This window comes from Lytechinus variegatus, chromosome 16, assembly GCF_018143015.1.
Source record: "Lytechinus variegatus isolate NC3 chromosome 16, Lvar_3.0, whole genome shotgun sequence".
NCBI lineage: Eukaryota > Metazoa > Echinodermata > Echinoidea > Temnopleuroida > Toxopneustidae > Lytechinus > Lytechinus variegatus.
The window spans coordinates 28632345-28657167 of NC_054755.1; the positions used below are offsets into that span (position 1 = coordinate 28632345).

The following is a 24823-nucleotide window of genomic DNA, read 5'->3' on the forward strand; positions in this document are numbered from 1 at the left end:
GCCCTATGAATACAAACTTTTAACAGGTACCTTGGGTCAACACGAAATGATTTATGCCAAATTTGGCATTTGGGGGTTTTTCATTATGCTCGACTGTACTTTGGTAATTTCAATGCTGAAATGACAAATAGAAAATTGATGTCACTTTTCTGTAGTATATTTGTTTGGATAGACTTAGACTTGCACCATGTGACAGGCATTATTGGTTGATACCATGCACTAGAACATCAATGGCTTTTAAAATATCATGTGAACTGGGCATACAAGTTACTTTGGTGTAATTACTGGGCATTTTTTTTTCAAGTTGATCAATTGGTTTCAATTCAATGGCAGGTTGGTCAAAAGTAACAGACATCTATACTCACAAATGTGAACAATTCTCCTAGAACACAAGACCGAATCTGGAACCGATACCATTACAAGTAGCAGATTTTATGATCGCTCATACATGATAGCTAATGCAATCAATTTAATACATCAGTCTGAGGATCATTCACTGACCTGGGCCCACATATACAAATCTAAATTCTGACCTATGACTGATTGCATTGATTAATGTGTATCATCCATGGTGAAACCTATGTAATTGGGTCCTGGGGCCAATTTCAAGCAACGTTTAAAAAGAAAATGGAATTGCAGTTTAAAGCTACTGAAATTAATTGATATGATTGGCTGGTGGTAAACTAGTTTGTGCATAGGTTATTATAACAATTCTTTCTGAAATGGGATGATTGAGTATGAAATTCCACTCACCTCCCCGGCCGACTTGCCCTTCAGAGTTCTCACGCTGATAGCTCGTCTGTAGATGGTTGAAACAACAGCGGCCCGGAGCTTAGTCCCCGTCCGCGTATTGAGGTAGAACTGATAAGAGAGTAGGGTGACCTGGGTCAACTGACATAGCAACAGCCCAAGCACCCAGAGCATTCCATACAAGGTATCTGACTCCGTCTGCTGGATGTATTCCAGGAGTCGACGCACAATATATGCCTGGAATGTTGTGCAATTTAGAGAATAATCAATGTTATGACCACAATCATAAAATCATAGTGGAATTAGGATGGTCACAAGTTCTTCTGCATTACTTTGGGACATTTTGGTAGACTTGAAGTGTGAGATGCGAAGTGATTTGTCAGTCAAGCGATTTGTCTCATCATGCATAATACTACTGTGCTGAGCAAGCACTTCAATCGAATTAAGTGGTCTGCATGACCAGCCTACTATAACTCAGGTACAGAAGGCCCCCAGCTCAGGAACTGAAACAGCAAGTTTTATATAGTCTAGTGTGAAGACCCACTTGTTGATCAAACTTTTCATCTGGACAAAACTAAACTATTGTAGTTGCAACAAACAATGATATCAATGAACAAGTCTGTAAATTCAATATCAGTTGTCACAATGTCATTCTATATCTAGATGTAGTACACCCAACTAGAATGCTTTTCTTTACCTCTTTTTCAGTAATTATTCATTTTCGACGAGATTCATTTGGGATATTTCTTATTCATACACACAAGAAATTGGGTGGTAATTTTGTGAGATTCCGTTTCAACTCAATTTGACACTGATATCACAACTTCTATTTCAACTCAATTTTGACATCAATACCAGAAATGGCATTTATGTTTGTCATTATAACAAGCAATTGGGTGGAAATTTTGTGAGATTCCGTTTCAACTTAATTTGACGTTAATGCCACAACTTCCATTTCAACTTAATTTGACATCAGTACCACAACTGGCATTCATGTTTGTCATTATGGCAATTTGCAAGTACTCACAGAAGAAAAGAGAGACACTGCAAGGCCCATCAGCATTGTCAGACTACCAGCAATAACCCTCAAGAGTAAGAATCTGAAAACAACCAGGCCCAGTGACGCATTCTTAGGACCTCTCAAGGCAAGTTCTTCGTTCCACAGCTGGGAAAACCTGTAAAGTGTAGTATGCATGAAGTATAAAGAAAGTGGGCATGTGCGGGGGTAAGAAAATGAGAAAATAGTGAGAAAGGAGCAAAAGAGGGAGAGGGAGACAGAAACAAACACATATACAGAAGATAAAGAGATACAATAAATGAAATGTAGATAATACATGTTAAACGGAAGAAAGAGTTCATATTTCAAGTTATAAAAGGAATAAGGGTTAGTAAGTGCAAGACAAAGATAAAGAATTATTAGAAAAACTATATTTCACAAATAAATGAATTATTAAAAGAATAACATCACTTGTTACTGACATTACCAAGTGAACTCAACAAGAGAATAAGGGTAATAATTTGAGTGACCTACCAAATGATATGTATAGAGACAGCTAAAAATCCAGAAAAAAATAATATACAGTACATCGTGTTTCAAGCTCTAGTAGAAACATAATATAACAAAAAATGCATTATTTATAAAATCTTGATATATAGCAAGTCATTGCTCAACTGCATCTATAAGCGTGTGCATATAACAATATAAAACAGTATAAGAGACTTACAAAAATAATACTAGATGATATAATTGAAGCATCAGACTTAAAATTTAAAATGAAAATCAATATATTCACCTATTGTGATTAAGGCTGGCACTCTCATGCGGTGAGCAGGGAAATAGATCATCAGGTTTTAAGCCGTGTTTCCATGCTTTGTAAAACGCAAAGTTCAGCCAGTGATAATAAAATTTTGAAATGAGCGAAGCGTCGTCCATGACATGCCTCCTGTAAAGGGAAAAAGGTGTGTTAACCTTTTCACATGTATATTTCAATTTCAGAAAATGTGATTAAAGTTGAGATACCAATTTCGGCTTGCAATATTTTGTTTTTAAAGGTCAAGTCCACCTCAGAAAAATGTTGATTTGAATCAATAGAGAAAAATTCAACAAGCACAACAGAGAAAATTTCATCAAAATCGGATGTAAAATAAGAAAGTTATGGCATTTTAAAGTTTCGCTTATTTTCAACAAAATAGTTATATGAACGAGCCAGTTACATCCAAATGAGAGAGTCGATGATGTCACTCACTCACTATTTCTTTTGTTTTTTATTGTTTGAATTATACAATATTTTAATTTTTACGAATTGACAATTAGGACCTCCTTGCCTGAAGCACAAAATGTTCAAATAATGGAATTCCACATGTTTAGAGAGGAATGAAACTTCATTTTACATGACAATGATGAGAAAATCAAAATATTTCATATTTCATATAATAAAATACAAAAGAAATAGTGAGTGAGTGATGTCATCAACTCTCTCATTTGGATTTAACTGGCTCGTTCATATAACTATTTTGTTGAAAATAAGCGAAACTTTAAAATGCCATAACTTTCTCATTTTACATCCGATTTTGATGAAATTTTCACTGTTGTGCTTGTTGAATTTTTCTCTTTTTTGTTGAATTTTTCTCTTTTTTGTTGGGGTGGACTTGTCCTTTAAGATAAGCTTATTGGCAATAAAGAGAAACAGCTTTATGCAACATCCTCAAGTACCCAATTACTTCACCTGGGCCCAATTTCATGAAAGATTTCTTAAAACAAATGCATCAGCCAATAACATTACATGATTTCAGTAGCTTTGCACTGTTACCGCAACTTTGTTATCATAAAATGCTTCATGAAATGGACCCTCTAAAGTTACTACATGTACATGTATCATGGTAACTTTGCAATCTAATGGTAACTTTCATCGATAAGTTGATTTTGCTTGGCCGTTGACCATCATTACCACGGCAGAGTTACCATAATAATAACCTTTATGAAACAGAGCCCTGGTGCAGGAACAAGTTGATAATTTCATGAGGAAGATATTATATGGGTGAGATTCACTGTAATGCCTTAACATTCCTACATGTATTTTCAATTCCTTTGTATGACATTTTCAGTGTTTTGTTTGCATGCTATTGTTGGGGTATCAGCATGCAGCGTTTGAAATACCTGCACAGAGCAGAAAATAAATGTTGTAATTTAGCATTATTGTTTCTAATTTCACTCCATAAAGATTTCATGCTATAAATTTTGAGAGGAATCTGCCTCACCACCAGAGCAAAGTTTTGTTTATGAAGGAAATGAAAGATATGTGAACCCTGCTTTAGAAATAACAGTCACATGTCAAAGTTGCCAATTTGTCTCTGATATTAAATAACGATTATCATATCTCGAGCTACAAACATACTGTAAATCTTTCATCAGTTTTTATTGGATGTTGCGGATCCTTGGATAAGTTCCTGGAGTTTGAACCACAAGGCTTCGTTCCAAACTCAACCACAGCACTAATACGCCAATACTTGGCAAGTCATTTGTCTACATTTACCACTCTTGACCCAGGGTTGTATGTAAATGGCTAGGCTACCTTATATGCTTGAGCACGTTGAGCAGAGTTACTATGGCATCTCTCATCTCTGCTTTGACCAGGGTAATAATAATATCATGCACTGTGAGCATCTGAATGTGGGGTAACGAGTCATTAAACAAATGAACAAAAAAATCATTCTTCATCTTTGTGAAAACGCCCTCCCCTCAATATGCCGTTTTCTTTTGAAAGAATTCCACCAAATAAATTCAATATGTGCACTTGTACAGTAGGCTAAGTGTTCCTAAAGCCCCTTTTACACCTTCACGGAAGCAACACGGATCATCCCGGATTGTCAATCCGGGGTCATCCGTGTACAGTCCGGGACTACCGTGTACACTCCGGCTACTCATCCGGCACCATCCTTGATGTACCGGCATGTCCGGGAGAAAAATTGAACATGTTCAATTTTTCATCCCGGAGTACACGGACTGATAATCATCCGTGTTCATCCTTGTAGCCTCCTTGTACATCCGTGTAGCTACCGAATGCATCCGGGAGGCTCCTTGTAAGAACCGGGTGATCCTTGTTGATACCGGCTTTATCCGGGGTCAAATGTTTGTATTGTTTGCGTACATGAACAATAGTCCGTATTCATAACCAAGCACGAGCATGCTCCAGATGCTGCAAAAAGGGACGAAACTTCATTCTAGCAAGATGCCGGCGACAAGAAGTGGTAAGGTCCGTGTAAAGACCCAGTAACATCCGTGATCATCCGGGTATTCCGTGTTGGCTCCGGGAGCGTATCAAACAGGGTCCCTATTGCTACCTTGCCTATCCTTGTAGACTCCGTACTTTTCCGTACATATCCGTGTTAATAACCAGTTAACTCCGTACTCACTCCGGGAATGCTAGGAAAATACAAATTTGGCACCCCGGATCATCACGGACTGAGATCCGTGATGATCCGTGTTGCATCCGTGAAGGTGTAAAAGGGGCTTTACTTTGACTGCTTAACTTCTATTCATTTCAAATCGACAATATTTCAACATGAATCTTTGTAAAAACACTATACCCTCCAGATGCCGTTTTCTTTTCAAAGAATTCCATCAAATGAATTCAATACGTGCACTCGTAAATAATCCTCAAGACTGCTCAAATTCAATGCATTTTCATTTCATAAAGAAATATTTACACAATAGACTGGCACCAGCAAGAGCGATCCAATTATGAGCACTTACGTTTTAATCTTTTGATATTTCCCACTGAATGCCATGACTTCTTCATTTCCGCCTTGAGGTTGGCTAGGTTCTTCTTTTATATCTACAGCTTCTCCTGGAATTCCAACCAACAAATAGCATTATTCCTCAGCACATCAATATTTCATATTAGACAAGAGCATTAAAGGTCAAGTCAAGTCGAATCATGAAGGAAAAATGAAAATACAGTAGTTTTGCATTACTTGACAAATCTAGGAATTCAATCTGCAAAGCCTCCATAATTATGCAAGATCGATTTTTTTTTTATTTGCAACTTAATTTGAATATTTCATCTTCAGTACATATGCATGAAATACATACATGTAGTCCAAGTCCACCTTTTTTTATTTTTCTGATTGGAACATTTAAAACACATTTAATAAGAGGTCAAGTAATAATCAGAATTGTTTGTAATTTTGTGTAGTGGAATACATACATGTATAACAGAAGACATCTGATAAGTGATAACCACCAGATCAATTCAATACATGTACAAGCAAACTTATTTTTATGCATGAAAATCATTGTTCGTTTTTTCTTCAGATTTCTTTAAAAACCTTAATAGATCACTCATTAGCCAGTTGAAATACATTTGAAAAATTAATATCATACCATATATTTGGGAGTGACTTTCTTTCAATCATAAAATACTTATTCAAAACAGAATAACAGTAGCATGTTATACACAATTTATTGGGAAGTCAACACTTCATGCTGGATAGTTTTAATTCATTCCCATAACACTATTTGTGCAGCAGTTCAATGTTCCAAGGGAATTTCCATATAACATTTGTACAAGTGGATGATGGCATTAATGATAATAATAATAATATACAGTTCTTGTATAGCGCATATACAATTATGAATAATGTCTCTATGAGTTTCCAAAGGACTTGGATATTATTACCCCAGCTGCATGTACATGTAGCTTGGCAGCCGTAATTACTAAGATTACAGCGCACACGCATTTCAAGGTATAAATTCCAGCCAAGTACCCATTCACCTCACCTGGGTTGAGTGCAGCACAATGTGGATAAATTTCTTGCCGAATAAAATTACGCCATGGCTGGGATTCGAACCCACGACCCTCTACTTCAAAGTCCGGAGACTAATCCACTGGGCCACAATGTGTGCAGGGCTATACTTCTTATACAAAAATCATTTTCAAATAACTTTTGTCGCCAGTGTGATAAATCATCAAGGGGGCATCTTGGTCTAGTGGTTATGACACTCATCTCTCAATCAGAGGGACGTTGGTTCGAATCCCATCCATGGAATGTTTTGTGCTGCACTCAACCCAGGTGAAGTGAATGGGTACCCAGCAAGGTTAATTCCTTGAAATGCACCGAGTGCTGGAAGGCTGCTTGAGCTAAAGCTAGGGTAATAATAATAACAGTGTGCCTCGGAATATTTCTGGACAGATGGCGCAATGTTATCATTATCACAACTATTTCCAAGTTATCATTATCACAACCATTTCCAAGTCTTAATATAGGCTGAGATGCAAGGTGATAAGAAATGCACCCATGCCACGTCAAAAATAATCCATTGTTTCTGTCTGTGGGTTAGCATTAATTGACGCATCACACAATATCCACATGTGCTGTATGATCAATGACAGCATTGTGCCATTGCTTCTCAGAGTGACCTGCAATTCACCCTATTTGCCAGGGTGAGTCAAACTGTATGATAAACAGGGGGATGTTTCACAAACATTTTAGTTTGACTCAAGTAACACTTAATCCTCCCCCCCCCCCAAGTTAAGGGTTAAGTAAGTCCATGGCCTGGACTTGATACACCTTTTGTCTACTTGACCTTGGAGATTTGTTGCCCCCTTTATTTTCCCCTATGTGAGCACTGTATTATTAAATTGTGCCCAATTGAAAAGTAATTTTGCCCCAAAATAATTAGAATTGAATGCTTGTTTCTGGATTGGCAACATCATTTCAGACTCACAAATTACCACATGCAATATTGGCAAATTTCACCCTCTAAACATGTCTAAATATCAAATCAGACATGATAAACCTTCAGGTGTTTCTGTTTTTGTGTGTGTGGTTTAAACACACAAAAAAGAAGATTAAATAGGAAATGTATCTGATTGTCAAAGAATGTAGATACATCCTCTGATCTTCCAATAATTGTAGGTGAAAATAAAATCCTGTTCATTTACCATTTGTTGGCACCAGTAGGACCTCATCAGGCTTTCCAATGTCCTCTTCATCAATGGGATCATCATCACCTCCTCCTTCACCTCTTTCTGTCTGTCCATCATCTTCATGACAATCAGTGTCTTTCTCATTTAAGTCCCCTTCCTCTTTCGCTAAATCTTCCATGCCTTGATCAGCTTCAAGAGTAACATCTGTATGTATTGTCCCACTCATAGACTCATGCATTTGTGCATCATCGTATTCCTCTGGCCCAACCCCATTCATCTGTTCCTTGTTGAACTGCTCCTCGTTAAGCCGTTCCTTGTTAATCTGTTCCTCTTTAATCGGTTCACTGTTAATCTGTTCCTCGTTAATCTTTTCCCCGTTAGACGACATGGCCGAAGTACTTCAGTAGTTTTGGTTCTTTGGTGATACAATGTCATTTGCTCAGCCGTAGCACACACAACACAGTCTTCAGCGACCACTCATAAAAACCTATATTGATAAAACAGAAAAGAGATAAAACCAAGATATAAATCTTCAAAATAAAGAAGGAGAGCTAAAGAAAGGTGCTGATTAATCATCAATTTGCTCGTTGATGAATCAAACACATTTCCTGCTGCAACTACATTACCTTGGTCCCACCACAAAACATATAGAAGTGTGATTTTACCACTGACAACTTTCGCACTACACGTAGGTCAAATTCTTAACCACTTCAAATATGCATGTGCCGTAGCTTGGGGACAATACATTCACAGTTAATACAGAATATACAAAAAGGAACAGCATTTCTTCTCGAAGAAAGTTCACTGACCTTGATGTACTGTATTGACCTTGGCCAGAGTTTCACTTGCTGTCACATCTTACCTCTGACTTTTAACTTCAAGAAATGAGTAAATTCCTGCAATCCTACCTCAAAACTACCAAAGTACAGAGACCACACAATGTCCATAAAAACTACTTATGAAGACAATTATCAGGCTATAATTGAGGGGGAAGAGGAAAGATTTGATACTATCTTTCACCTATTTTGGTCACGCTGCAACAAAAACAAAAGATAATGGACCCATAGCACATCCTCAAAACACCTCTTCTGATCAATGAGGGTGCGAATCGTTTCACTACCTCCATGCAGCATTAATGGTCTGGTACAAAATTAAACATAATGTGGTTTCATCCACTTTGATTTACAGTTTCCTGAAGACTGGTCTAAAATAGCTCATTCTTTGCACGGAATAGGATGACATGTTTCCTCCGATGGAACCCGGGTCAGAGTGATTGGTTGTGACAGGAAGAAATAAAGAAGGAAAAAAGATCCTCGGATTGCAAAACATTAGGGTGTGTTTATGCTTCCATTGCTAAGACAGAATCAGCGATTTCAAACATCGATTCAAAACGCTGATCGTAAACGTGGTTCTGGGAGTGCTGTTTATGCTTAACTTTTCAAAGCAAATCATGATCTCCAGCTGGCTTCGCATCGTAAAGCGAGGTCAAATTGGGCGCGCCTTTTTTCGTAAGTTTTTTTTATGATTGTTGTTATTACATAGAGATAACATGGAGCAATACGACTGTATTTGCCCGCGGATTTTCATCTCACCGGAAGCATGTACCAAATGACGTCATTTAAACACGTTTACGATCGTGGTTCTGTTTATACTTCCCCAGAAAGCCTGATTCTGGTCAAACGACGTTTACAAACGCACCTTTTTGTAAGTTTACGATCGGCGTTTTGAAACAGCGTTTAAATGAAAGTAAGCATGGACGCAACCGTGTTGTGGACTAATCACGTTTGGAAACGCTGATTCTGGTCTTAAAAGTGGAAGCATAAACACGGCCTTAGTTACTCGTACACCCACTAGCTCTCCCAACCACATCTTGGGTGAGTCAAGTTAATGACCTTTTTAGACACAGAGCGTTTCAGACCCAGTTCGATGAAAAGCCGAGTTTCAAAGAATATTCGCATGGGTAGATAAACATGCACATGTATTATTTTGAGGGAGTGACGTGTACATACAAATATATTTGTATTGAAATACAATACTTTTGCACGAAAGCCATTATTGGAAAAGGTAAAGAAAAATTGCTATTCATGGCAGGTAATGTACTTTCAAGAGAACTTGAAGGAATACATCAAGGCTACACAAACGGGAGGTTTAGGGTTACCCCCCCCCCTTCTAAGAAGTAAAGTACATGCAGGTATGCATTGCAAACTATTTGGGAAAGAAATTTAGACATTTTTTTATTGATAACCATATTGTTTTCTCCTGCTTGTCAAATTATTTTTATTGGAAGCATGAGCAAGAGAAAGAAAGCAAAAGCACTTTTGTCACGAGCATGCGTGTGCACATTCAATAAAAGCAGCAGTGCCCTATCAATTCTGCATCAAAGGTCACTCTCTCCTCCAAATCTTGTCCCTGAACCTCACCCAGAGATGGGAATGCGGATCGAGAGAGAATTTCTCCATCTAGACCATGAATACTCCCCTTCCCATTGGATAATAATGAAGAGTTCGAACACATAGGCCTGCACTGTGGAAACTGACCTCGTAAATGTCTTTCGATAGCCTTGCCCTTGGATGATTAATTCTGAAATTCTAATGGCAAGATAACTGCACTGACCCACAGTGATTCAATAGGATGGCCTTGAACTGAACCACACATCATCAATATTTTGAAACAATTGCCTTGCTGGCCTTTATACAAAATGCTGCCTTTAACAGGTGGCGAAAGTACACAGCTTAAATGGAAATGAAGAGTTCAAATATCAATGGATTATGAAGAAATGCAAAACAGACAAATGTGTGGAAATAGTTAATATAATATTTTATATATAGCACTTATGAGTTGCTGATTTTCTAGTTGCTTAATCAATGGCACACTGTATATTACCCCAGCTTTAGCTTCAGCTGCTAAAGGCACTTGGTACTGAAGCCTACATTCAAGCATGCACATTTTGTAAAAATGATTCAAAGAATTAATCCTGCCGGGTACCCATTCACCTCACCTGGGTAGAGTGCAACACAATTTTGGAAAATTTCTTGCTGAAGGAAAACATGCCATGGTGAGGATTCAAATCCATGTTCCCCTGACTGAAAGACAAAGAGTGGTCACCACTACATGTAGACCACGATGCCCCACAAGTTCCATCGCAAATCCACAACGCTAATCAACAATGAAGTGAACTACGTATAAAGACTTACAATATAGGCCCAACAATTTCCTGCAAACTATGACAACAATAATGTTTGCCAAATTGTGAATGCCTGGTCCCATTGAATGTTTCTGACAATCTATCAATCTATACAATAGGACTGAGTCACAATCAGAGACTGCTGATGATTTTGGGGAAGAGACCAGTGGACCTTTGAAATCCAGAAAAAAAGCATTTACAAGAAATTCAATGCTGACTTTTGTCCATTCATGCATGGTTGCAGGCAGTATGAACTGAAGATTAGCAATCTCTACTCTTTGTATTCTATGAAAATGGTTCTTTGTCAGCATGACTGGCTGAAGAAGAAAGAGTTTACTTATCAACATGCAAAAAAAAAACTGGCGCAACCAATCCATCATTAAAGTCATGTCTGCAGGGAGACTCAGATCTAGCTAACCTAAAATGTAAGTTTTGAAGGTTTCCATGGTGAAGAAAGAACAAGTTTTGAGGTTTCCTGGTAAACCATTTATTCTTTTGTGGGCATGTGTTGGGAGTTTGTGTGGTCCTTTTCAGGACCTATCACAAGCCCACAAAATGATACATGGTATACCGTGTTCAAAACCTTTACACTCAGTCATGACCAAAAATGATTTAAGAAAGGTCAGGGCCCCGTTGCATAAAAGTTACTATTATGGTAACTTTGCTCTCCGATGGTCACTTCAATGGTAGCGCTGATCAACAGCCAATCAGAATCAAGGATTCCACATGGTTACCATTAGAGAGCAAAGATACCATGATGGTAACTTTTATGTAAAGGGGCCAAGAAATTGTCCAGGAGGTCCTGGGCCCCGTCTTACAAATAGTTGTGATTGATCCGATCAATCGCAACTATGGAAAGCCAGGAACATCAACATCTATTATGCATGTTTGTTCAAAATATTTTCTGACTATGATGTTTATTCATGCATTTATTGTTTTCTTGAAAATTTGCTAAGCTTCTCTTTGTTTCCAGAAGACATTGTGCAAACTGTAGAGGTTTAAAATTATGACAGTAGGTGGTTTCAAACCGCCTCGATCACAAGAATCCCCGTTAAATTACGAGAACTTTTTAAGGCTAAAAAATACCCGTTAATTATTCCTGCATTCACACCGCCCTGAAACACATCCTTCGGGATAAGTTCCCGAAGTTACGAGCATGCGCAGTGTGGTCTGATAAGCAGGCAAGGCGGGAGATTCAAAATCACTAGCCCAGCAGCCACCCACGCCGCCGCGCCCAACGACACGCTGGGATAAAAGTTCCCGTAATTTGCTTTCACATCGCCAAAATACCTGCGACCTTGGAAAAATCCCCACGAAAGTTCTCGTAATTTCGCCAAGTACCTACTATTTAGCGGGTATTTTCTTTCGGGGAAATTACGCGTAGTTTGCTTTCACATTACCAAAATACCTGGTATTTTCTGATCGGGGTAAATTTCCCGATCAGAGAATACCTGGAACTGGCGAACTTCGAGGCGGTCTGAAACCGCCTACTGATGGATTTCCATAGAGTTACAATTGTTTGATCCAATCAATCCTAACTCTATGGATATCCATCAGTGTCATAAATTTTTCTACAGAAAAATTTGCACAATGTCCTTGGTAAACAAAGAGAAGCACAGTGAATTTTTAAAGAAAACAATTAATGCATGAATACAGTATACATCACAGCTAGAAAATATTTTGAACAAGCATGCATAATAGATGTCGACATTGCTGGCTGTGAGAATGCATATTCAGAGACTACTCCTGTTTGTAGTAAACAGATGTTAAGATGGCACACCAGGCCCCGTCTTAAAAAGAGTTGCAACTGATCGGATCAACCACACCTGTGGACGCCACGGCCAGCAACATCAACATCTACAATGCAAATTTGTTCAAAATATTTTCTAGATATACATGTAAATGCATAACCATACATACATTCATCATTCTCTTGGAAATTCAGTGCGATTTTCTTTGTTTCGTAGGGAGATTGTGCAAATTTCCTGTAGAAAATGTTATGGCATGGATGGCTTTCCATACAGTTGAGATTGATTGGATCTATTTGTAGATGGGTCCCTGATTAAAGGGGAAATTCACCCTGATAAAAAGTTTTTGTAAAAATAGCAGAAAAAATAATAAAAAATATTGCCGAAGGTTTGAGAAAAATTCATCAAATAATCAAAAAGTTATTAGAATTTCAATTATTTGATCTGTGACGTCGTATGCGAGCAGTGCTCATTCCTACATAGCGAATAGTAAAGAAATCAATGAAATGTCATTTTCTCAGAAAATTTAAATGGTTTTCACTGTACCTTTTGTATATCAATGTTAGACAAATCATTCCACACCCGATCATGAATAGAAAACAAAATTAAGTCATCAGGAACCATACAAAATTTAAAAATTCATGCATTCTATATCACATAACACATGGGGCAGCTGCTCATTTATGACATCACAAATCCAAACATTTGAATAACTTTCTTACTCTTTAACGGATTTTCCTCAAACCTTCACCAATATTTTTTACTATTTCTTCTGCTATTTTTACAGCAAAGTTTTCTTCAGGGTGAACTTCCCCTTTAACCACAACTACATGTATGGAAAGCCAACAACATCTAAAATTATATGTTGTTGGTTCAAAAAATATTCTGGATATGCTTTAAATTCATACTCCATACAGTTGGGGTTGATCATATCAACTCTATGCAAGACGGGCACTACGGCAGCCAAAACATAAAGCTTTGATAGTGACTTATCATACATTTTAAAAAGAGTGATTGTACACCACGTACACGTAATGATCAATGGGAGGGGGGGGGGCCCAGGGCGGCCAAAACATAAAACTTTTATAATAGTGACTTATGATGATACAACTAAATTATTGGTTGTAGATAATGATCAATGCCATTCATCATGATAATCCAGCTCCAAAATCAATTACTATTCACAAAATAACACTTTGTGCTATTGAGGAGAGAGCTAGGGAGAACTTATTGTGTGCGAGAAATCTTTGCTGTAGTGTATGACTTTCCAACACTATTTTTGTAACTATTTGGGGCAATACTGCTGTCAGTACATGTACACTTGGGTATAAATCAGAACTGCATATTTTAGATTGTACATTCAAATCAATAATGAAAACATACATGCACAGCCTTAAATCTAAACACCGATTTTGAAATCTACATTAATTTTGATAAGACCTCATTTCTAGAAATCTGTTATTGTGTTTCTAACTTGATCAAAATGGAAAGTCTGTTTTGGTAAATAAAATGGACACAGCAAAAACATGAATCTCATTCCAGTACCTGCAAAGGTAAATTCACTGAATTTTCATGTAAGTTTCGGTCTGATATATTTATACACGTACAGTATGCTTAGGATTTCCAAGGATATTATTTGGCAAATTTGCATCTGGGTGTCAAATACCCCTTTCATAAACCCAATTATGCGGCTAATAGCAGCATAATTTGGTCGTAAAATCGGAGGAGGACGACCAGAGTTATCCGCATTATTTTGATGCTGCAATTATCCGCATAATAGCAGCATCAGGACCAGATTTTGACTTCCTGAACAATTTCGAAAGTAATGCGGATAATTGCCATGGTGCCATCACAAGGTCACCCTTTTCCAACGCAACCGCATCGGAGGGGGTGTGTGCGGTTGCCATGACGATTATCCGCCTTTTTCAGGATGGGCGCTCGTAAAAATCGTGCGGATTATTTTTGGAGTTTGTGAACGCAATTTTTATTGAGTTATCCGCATTACTCTTAGGCGACTAATTGGAGGATGGGTTTATGAAAGAGGTAAAAGTTTCAAGAGTGTTCATTTGATTGCCATTAAATACACAATGCAGGTATTACTTTCAAACAGCTGTAACTTCATCAGAATTTTTATGGAACCTTATGATACCAGCATGAACTAAAAATCTCAAGCAAATAAATCCGACCGCTATCATTCCCTCGTAAAATTTCATAAGTCATTTATATTTCTTAATAACGACATGGTTTCCGCTCATGAATAGTTTGCAGGTATTCTCTACTCTTAAAAGGGTCTTGTTTAAACTTTAAAGGGCAAGATCACCCAAGAAAAAAGTTGATTTGAATCGATAGAGATAAATCAAACAAGAATAAATGCAGAAAACTTAATCAAAATCGGATGTAAAAAGAGAAAGGTATGACATTTTAATGTCCCTCTTGGTTGAACCACAAAATGTTCAAACAATGGTAATTCCACATGTTCAGGGAGAATTAAACCTTGTTTCTCAGGACAATAAGGAGAAAATTTAAATATTTCATATTTCATATAATAAAATACAAAAGAAACATTGAGTGGGTGATGTCATCAGTCCCCTCATTTGCATAGCGACCAGGATGTGCCTACATATACAGTGCGTATCAAAAAAAACGGGACAGTTTTGAAAAGTCTATTAAAAAATTGTTTCAAAATATTATGTCTATATTTTGATGTTAATAGATGCTCTGAGATCTTATCTTTGAAATGCCATATTAAAAAATATTTTTTGTTCATGCTTGAGCGAACACGGGAAGTTTTTGTCGGGGGTTCAAAAAGAGGCTTGCGCCAAAAATGGCAGAAATTAGAAATTTGACAATAAGGCTTTTGTCTAATCAGCACACTTTCTCTTAATCTTTTCATTGTCTTTGCCATAATTTTCGAATCATGCTGTCAATTTTCATAACAATTTTATTCATTTACCTGAATTATTTTGGTTTTCATTTAAACTTCTTTTACCTTTGAATTTTCCTTCATACATGTAAGTAAGAAAATAAGACTTTTTGTCAACCCAAGTAGGAAGATTTGCATTATTAATTGGGAGAATTTGTAATTTTTCAAATCCTTTTATTATGTGAAACAAATCATGTTATGGTACCTATAAAAGACATGAATCCTATTTTCAAGGGGTTATTGAATCATTCACCAAGTTTAATTATGTGCTTGACAGGGCAAACAGGAAAGGACCCATGTCTTTCAATGGCAATCGTTGCTCCTTCAAAATTGACTCAATAAACCATTATGGTTTATTGAGTCAATTTTGAAGGAGCAAGATATGGCAGATGGAGTAAAATGTATTAAAAAGTTGTGAAGCGAGCAAGCAAAAAATTTTCCACCATTTCATTAAAATATCTAATTTTGCGATTTTGACATAATATTCAGAAAGCGATATCATATTTCACTTTCCATGTTTTCTGTTATTTTCTTTCCACTTTTTTTTCTTGGTCATGATTTTTTTTTTTTGGGGGGGGAGCGAGCACCCCGAGCCCCAACCCATCAGTATGCCACTGTTCAAGCACCATAACCTTTGTAGCACACAATGAAAGGATTTGAAAAAAAAAGTTCTCTCATACTTCGGTTTAAAAAAATTGTTCTTGCCTAAGCTAAAGAAGGAAAATTCAATGCTCAAACAGGATATTAAAAAAGGAACAACAACAGAAATATTTGAGCAAATAAGTAGATTTGGAAATGAATTTTGACCGCATAATACAAAAATTATGGCAAAGATAATGTGAAGATTAAGAGGAAGTCTGCTGATAAGCAAGAAGACCGATCATCATGTTTATCATTTGATGACATTTTGGCGCAAGCCTCCTTTTTAACCCCAGACAAAAACATTCCGTGTTCGCTCAAGCGTGAACGAAACTAATTTTTTTTAATAACATTTGAAGGATAAGACCCCAGAGCATCTTTTGACACCAAAATATAGAGATCATAATTTGAAACAACAATTTTATAGACTTTTCAAATCTGTCCCGTTTTTTTTTATACGCACTGTAAAATGTATAACTGTTTTGTGAAATTAAGCAATATTTCAAAATGTCATAACTTTCTTATTTTACATTCGATTTTGATGAAATTTTTTGTGTTAAGCTTGTTCGATTTTTCTCTTTTTATTCAAATCAACTTTTTGTTGGGGTGGACTTGTCCTTTAATTTTGTAACTACAGTACTAGTTCTTCGATTCACTTCCATTCAATTCCACATTGTCAGTTTCACATAGACACTAAAATCAAAGAATACCTTTGACCTTAAAAATAAACTTGAATTATGATTAATACCGGCAAGCATTTGGAATAATTTACAATATGTACTCGATCAGGGATGCAGCTGTCTTGGTCTCACTTCCCTCTTTTCTTAATCAGCTAAAATCTCGATTTGAATATTATGCACCTAGACAACTAAGAAAACCATGTTTAAAACTTAACATATGCTGATTCATAATTTCTATTCATTCATTTTTGTTTGATATATATTTTGAATTAGATCGACTAGCACTATTCGACCGGCACAAGAAGGTACACATTAGATCAACTCTGAAGATTCAAAACATGAAGATTCAAAACATGGTGATTGCAGGCTGCCAGTCATTCAGACCTAAAAATAAAAGCTAATTCATTTTGTGCGGTTGAACACAAGCTTCATCTCGCCGTCCTGCCCCAGAAAAAGTTCCCCAAGCTACATACTGTACAAGTACATGTGTATGAACCAGAAACAACACTCTTGCTTCCTATATTTGCCTTACATTAAAGATAAATGCCAGTAGTTGCAATAAACACTGACTTCATGAGAAAGTCTGTAAAACCAGGCTTAATTGTCAGTATATCATCGAGGATCTAGATCTGGTACAGTTACATAAACTGAACTTTGTGAAATCTTGAAATCTACGCCGAAAAATATTCACACTGAAGATCACCAACACAGATAGGCACACGTGGGACAGTGTATTATTATTGCTGGAATAAAGACCCGACGGAAGTGACCAAATCCGCGCTTATTTTGCTTATTTCTCAGCAATTACACAATTTCTTCCAGAATCCTTTGGCACATATTTTTTATTCATACAGACACTTGGGTGGTCATTATATTAGATTCTGTAAAAAGTCATTTTGAGATCGTTACCAATACTGGAATTTATCTTTAATAAGCCTATACATGAAGTTTGCGATCTTGAACAAATTCTCAAATAAATACATAAGTTCTTATCATTTTCAATTTCAAATATAATAATGCACTTCTTGTATACATTCGTGTAGCCTACAGGTATATTGAATTATAACAAAACGTCCCTGTGCGATTCCAACGGAATTGGATATTATTACCCACAGCCTTGTACAGCGCAGAAGTATTTCAAGGAATAAATTATAGCCTGGCAGACCCCACCTTCTAACTTAAATAGGGATATTTTCTCTCACGGATATGGCATATGAGTAACCTAATGTGCTCTAATCATACCGGCAGAATATTTGGTAATTACTGGTCTGGGTGGAATTCCTGATCACAAAATACCAGGGTCCCTCTTTCCAGAGTCAAGAGTTGTGATTGATCTGATCAAGCTCAACTACACTGTATTTTATGGAAATCCATCAATGTCATAATTGTAAATGGGTGATATTTCAAAACCAAATTTTACAATTACCTGCCTCAGTTGAAGCAGATTGTTGTCCTGATCAATATGACACCATTTTTAAGAAAATCGGTTGGAAAAAGGGACAGTTCGGGCCAAAACAAGATTTTGAGGGGGCATGGCCAAAAAGTGCGAGTCATCATCTTGAGAATGAAAAAAAATCCTTATTTTCTTATTTGAAGGCCTATTTAGCTGACTCTAGTGTCTATTCAAATGTTTACAAAATTCAGGAAGCAGCCTGGCATATAACAGTGGTTTCAATTTAAACACAAAATTGAATGAGATGGGTTAAAACCAGAATGGCCTTGTTACAATACTTTCTGGAATATTTTAAAATTTTTGACAATGCCAATGGATTTATCAGTCTAGTATACATATGAATGGACACCATAATCAGCTCAATAGGCCTTCAAATAAGAAAATGAGGACCTTTTTCCATTCTCAAGAGAGAATACTTCGAACTTTTAGGCCACGACGCCTTATAATAATTTTTTGGCCCGCACTGTCCCATTTTTCAACTGATTTACTTAAAGGTCAAATCCACTCCAGAAAAATATTGATTTGAATAAGTAGAGAAAAATCAAAATAGCATAAAGCTTAAAATTTCATCAAAATCAGACGTAAAATTAGAAAATTGAAATGGTTATATGCACAACTCAGTAACATCCAAATGAGAGAGTTGATGATGTCCCTCACTCACTATTTCTTTTACAAGTTTTTTATTATTTGAACTTTACAGTAGGCCTATTTCATTTTTTTACAGATTTGACAAAAAACCATGCTAATTCCACATATTCAGGGAGGAATTAATCTTTGTTTCACTTGACAATGAGGAGAAAATTGACATATTTCATATATTGTATAATGAAATACGAAAGAAACAGTGAGTACAGATGACATCATCAGTCTCCTCATTTGCATACTGACCAGGATGGGTATTTAACTATTTTGTGAAATTACATGTAAGCAAAACTTTACAATGTCATAACTTTCTCGTTTTACATCCGATTTTGATGAAATTTTCCATTTTTAATTGCGATCAACTTTTGTTGGGGTGGACTTGTCCTTTTAGCAATGGTGTCATATTGATCAGGACAACATTCTGCTTCAAATGAGATGCGTAAAACTCGATTCCGAAATATTACCCATTTTTTACCCGTCTAGCCCATCTCTATCTACATGTATAACAAAGAAGGGCATACAAATTGTCCAGAAAAAAAATTGAACATATACATGTATCTAGAAAAAATTTGAACGAAAAAAATGTATACATTATGTTGACATTGTTGACTTTCTAATACATATACATGTACAAGCTGTGATTGATCAGATCAATCGCAACTACTATCTGCAAGACATGGCCAAGGGAAAAAAACACCAGGGCTGGGGGCAATTTATCCCCCGAAAAGCTCACAAGAGCCCTGGAAAACTCAAAAAAGGGAGCCCTGAAACATCCCCATTCAATGTTGAAGTTTATCCAATGTTCCAGATTTTAGGCAATAAGTTTTGAAAAGTGCATGTACACGGCCCTCGGAAAAAAGTTTCAAAAATTGCCTCGACATGGCCAAGGTGTTTCTGTGATTGAGAGGGTATGAAAGCACCCATGGCTATGGTGCGTGTTTCTCAAATACACCTCATTATGATAGTCACTTCCTGACACCTTTTATAGGTACTAAAATAGCTTAGATATTATTAGTTCCATAAGTTTAAACCCCTGACAAAAAAAATTACATGTTCATGTACGTGACTTTGAGGTAAACAGCTATTTCAAGAGCTTCATGCATTATCAGAAAGACAGTCCTTTTCAGGACTATTTCACTTACATGTGTATACCCTTTTCATAAACCTATCCTCCAATTAGCCGCCTAAGAGTAATGCGGATAATTCAATAAAAATTCTGTTCACAAACTCCGAAAATAAGCCGCATTATTTTTACGAGCACCCGTCCTGAAAAAGGCGGATAATCGTCATGTCAGCAGGACACGCCCCCTCCGATGCGGTTGTGTTGGAAAAGGGTGACCTTGTGACCGCACCATGGCAATTATCCGCATTATTTGGAAATGCGTTCATAAACTCAAAATCTTGTCCCGATGCTGCTATTATGCGGATAATAGCAGCATCAAAATAATGCGGATAACTCTGGTCCTCCTCCAATTTTACAACCAAATTATGCTGCTATTAGCCGCATAATTGGGTTTATGAAAGGGGTATTACAAGGTGCAACCTTAAAGATCAACTCGAAACAAGAAGAATTGTGTGTACCACCAGTTTGGCTCAGACTGTGTTCGTTGGAGAAAGAACCTGTTCCTTCCAAAAGTTGTAATCTGAAAAAAAGTGATCATTGACTCAGAAAGGTGTTCATTAAAACTACAAACTTCTGTTGCAATATGGAATTTATGAAGAAATTTCCAGTTATCCAATACAGTTCTTAATTAGCCAAAATTTGCTCTTGAGAAGGCACCAAAAAAAAAACGAAGTGGTATTACAAAAGACAGACATATTTCCACTGGCCAAGGTCAGGCAGTTCTCCCTGACAAACAAGACTATTTATACACAATGTTCTACATGTTCTTGTAGCCTTGTAACACACTCATCAAAGGCTGTTATGGCATTAATTGTCACCAATTAAAAGGCAGGATAATTGATTTGGCAAATTGCATGGTGACCAGGGGAAAAAATTACATGGGGACTAGGGCGATTTTGCCTCTAGAATGATTTCAAAAAGCCCTGAAAAATAAAAAAGAAGCCCTGGAAAATCCCAAGTCACTGCAACGTTAACTTATCCAAAGTCACAGATTTAGGCAGAGTGAAAATGTAATGCAGCACTTGAAAATTAACAAATAATTTTTGCCCGATGGTGACACATTATTTGCACAGGTCTGCGACAATTGCTCTAATGTAGAAGGGTTACAAAAGGTTTTGATGTTACGTTTAGGGTTAGGTTCAGGGTACAGTATTAGGTATAGTGTTAAATCCAGGGTTTAAATGTTCATTCGCTTTAGTATCTGGAATTCATAGCGGAGCAAATGTTGCCAGAACAAATGCCATCGAATCAAGTGCATGCTGTCACATCTACACACTTAGAAAGCATTTTACATGAACAAACGCTTATATTATAAGGGTTGAATTTTACCATGTTTAATCAAATTGTTTATTTCACATTGCTTTCCATAATTCTCTTCACTTCCCATTTCTATGCCATTGTCACATGCCTGTTTCTCTCATTATAACAGTTTTTACATCACAGACATTCCATTGCCATTGCAACTCCATGCAGCTCCACATATTTCTATTGTCCTTTTTCTCATTTATATTCAGAACATTCTTCTTCATTCATATCATCCTTTTCCACTTTTCTGGGTTCTTCCATTCTTTCTTTCTCTATTTGTTGTATCAATCATGTGACACTATATTTGAATATATTATTTGTAAAGCCAATGTCCAGTGAGGTCTGGATTTCAGGCCAATAAATCAGGGCATCACTGATGTTCATTTTGTTGATGTCTTCATTTTTTAGTTTTCTAGTTCAGCTACAATTATATTTTAAATGTAGGTCCTTCTTATTTGGTGCTTCTGGCTGTACGATATGATTTGAGTTTGCTCGTTTATGACTGTTTTTGTGAATATTCGGCCACTCTACACCTAATTTCGAGATAAAAGCCCTGGTGCTCCATGTAAATGTGACATTACAGCCATACGGGTATTCAATCTGTTTCTGTAGTGCTTTCCCATTTCATCAAGACTACCTAAAAGAACAACTCCTGAATTCTATTTAAGTTTAGTACAAGTTCATGTAGTGCTCGGTCGATCAAACTGAACGGTTTCAGTAAATTGCAAATTATTTCATCAGGTAATAATAATAATAATAAATAATAGCGGCATATTTACCCAGGGTACTAGCCACTTCAGTTCCGAAAACTGTTCTCCCAGCGGGCCCTGCTATTATTACCCCGGCTTAGCACGGCTACATGTACCTTGATCGGGCGCTCGAGCATTCGAGGAATTTCTTCCTACTGGGTACCCATTCACCTCACCTGGGTCGAGTGCAGCACAATGTGGATAAATTTCTTGCTGAAGGAAATTACACCATGGCTGGGATTCGAACCCACGACCCTCAAAGTCAGAAGACTAATCCACTGGGCCACAACGCTCCACTAGGTCTTATGTAACAATCCCTAATCAGCTGATCTCCAAGATGAGATGGGACATTTGGCATCCTGGAGGAGAATGGTAAAGGTCCTGAAATTAAAGGTCAAGTCCACCTCAGGAAAATGTTGATTTGAATCAATAGAGAAAAATCAGACAAGCACAATGCTCAAAATTTCATCAAAATCGGATGTAATATCAGAAAGGTATGACATTTCAAAGTTTCGCTTTAATATTTTTAACAAAAACGTTATGTGAACGAGCCAGTCACATCCAAATGAGAGAGTCGGTGATGTCACTCACTATTTCTTTTGTTTTTTATTGTTTGAATTTGAATTGTTGAAAATTTGAATATTTCAAGTTTTTCGAATTTGACGATTACATGTAGGACCTCCTTGCCTGAAGCACAAAATGTTTAAATAATGGAATTCCATGTGTTAAGGATGGAATGAAACTTCATTTCACATGACAATAAGAAAATGAAAAATATTTCATATAATAAAATACAAAAGAAATACAAAACGATTAGGACCTCCTTGCCTGAAGCACAAAATGTTAAAATAATAGAATTCCATGTGTCCGGGGGTCAAACTCAAGGTCAGAGTTAAGGTCAAAGGTCATGACCTTATAAATTGCTCCAATACATTATTCGATGCATGTTTTGGATTCCTCTCTGAATTTCCTATCAAATGTTACCACTTTCATGAAATTTGGTTGACACGTAACAACGCAGTGGCCATTGAAAGTTGTAGGTCACGCCCATTTTTGTCAAAACAAGGAGAAAAGGACAAGCCGTAGCGCGAGAACCGACTGACCGATTGGACTATTTTTTTTTGTTTTGTGCTTGGGCCTTGGTGAATTTTATGTATACCAAATTACAACGAATTCTGAGACGGTCGGGTGCAAAATTGCACATTCATTGGGTGAATTGGCATGGAATGACCCCATAGAATAATTTTTGTATTGACCAGAGCGCTCAAAAACTTGAATTTTGGACATATATTTTGTATGCCCTCTATTGGTGGAAAGTAAATATGGCAAGAAAATTTTTATTTTTCAACCTTTATTTTTAATAAAGAAAAAATAATTTAAAGAATCAAATTTACTTAAGAGCCAAGTTATATATCGGTAATGAAAAGCTGTAATGGAAACTCAGTGTAAAAAAATCAAGCATTTGTCCAAAGAAAAAGAGAAAATAAGCCAAACATTGTCAACCTTATTTTGCCACACATACATGTAGAGCTGTAACTGAGAACAAGGTTATATCATAACCTTGTTCATTGAATGAGTGAGAATCACTTGTACTGTACTCTGCAAGCAATCTTGCCGCATATTTAAAGGTAAATGCTAGTTGTGGTAACGATATCAAAATGAGTTCATACAGAATCCAATGAAATGACCACCAATGTGTCTGTTTGTATAAATAAAATGTATGTGCCATACTAGTTCTGGAAGAAATTGTGTAATTGCTGAGAAATCAGCAAATAAGCACAGGATTCAGGTCAAGCGTCGGGCCCGACATTCAAAACGATACACTGTCCCATGTGCGCTTATCTGTGTTGGTGATCTTCAGGGCAATTCCACGTTACTCACGTTACACAATTTAGGCACCTTAACATATTGTAATTGCCATTTTTTGCTTACTGTGGGGTTTAACAATCTCTCTTTTCTGCACAAGGTTTATGATAACTTAATACACCTTGGTATATTATCATAATTTAGTTTGACTATTCTATCCAGAAAATATAGGCAAGCAAATTCTTGTTACTCACGTTACATTTTTGGACCACATAAATCAACAACATGACTTTGTTCAAAAAGTGTCCTCATACTGGGTGGAATAACAACTAGTGGGTTTATGATTTTTATAGCTGGCATAGAGGTTCACAAATGTAGATGCTCAGAAATTTTGAAACATTTCATATCTTTTACAAATTTACCAAAATTAGCGTTACTCACGTTACACGTTACTCACGTTACATTTTGAACATAACTCATTGCCATGCTCCTGACCATGAATATTTGATGGAAAGTGTGTATTTAGATGTAATTAACTATTAGAATTATTTTAGGCATAAAATGGAACAGTTTTGTTAACCTCTTTTTTCAAGAATGACTGTATTGCCCATTTTATATGACTTATCATCAGCAATTACCACATATACACGTACGATGTCAATTTTAGTGAAAATACATGAATATTGTAAGTGATGTGGAGTGAAAAATATTCTCCTTTAATTCTATTCTCCTAAAATGAAATTCCTTTCAAGTGTCTCTGAATCACTGAGTCAGGAGACACTTGAATTTTATTTAGTCAGTCGTTTGAAGATTTTAATAATCGTGAAGCAAAATATCAACTGGCAGAATGATTAAAAAAATATTCCCCTAGACTCCACACCACATTTATGTG

At 36.6% G+C, this 24823-nt stretch overlaps 1 protein-coding gene across 2 annotated transcripts in view; it reads right to left on the reverse strand.

Annotated features, from left to right (window-relative positions):
* Positions 1 to 24823, reverse strand: part of LOC121429687 (multidrug resistance-associated protein 5-like) — a 66365-nt gene that overhangs the window by 38656 nt on the left and 2886 nt on the right. For both annotated transcript variants that reach the window (XM_041626849.1, XM_041626848.1), the window contains exons 2-6: positions 7695 to 8166; positions 5504 to 5597; positions 2544 to 2693; positions 1778 to 1925; positions 754 to 987 (exon numbers count right to left, since the gene is read on the reverse strand). In XM_041626849.1, coding sequence (XP_041482783.1) covers positions 754 to 987; positions 1778 to 1925; positions 2544 to 2693; positions 5504 to 5597; positions 7695 to 8067 — 999 coding nt within the window. In that variant the 5' untranslated portion in view covers positions 8068 to 8166. The remainder of the gene's footprint in view (positions 1 to 753; positions 988 to 1777; positions 1926 to 2543; positions 2694 to 5503; positions 5598 to 7694; positions 8167 to 24823) is intronic.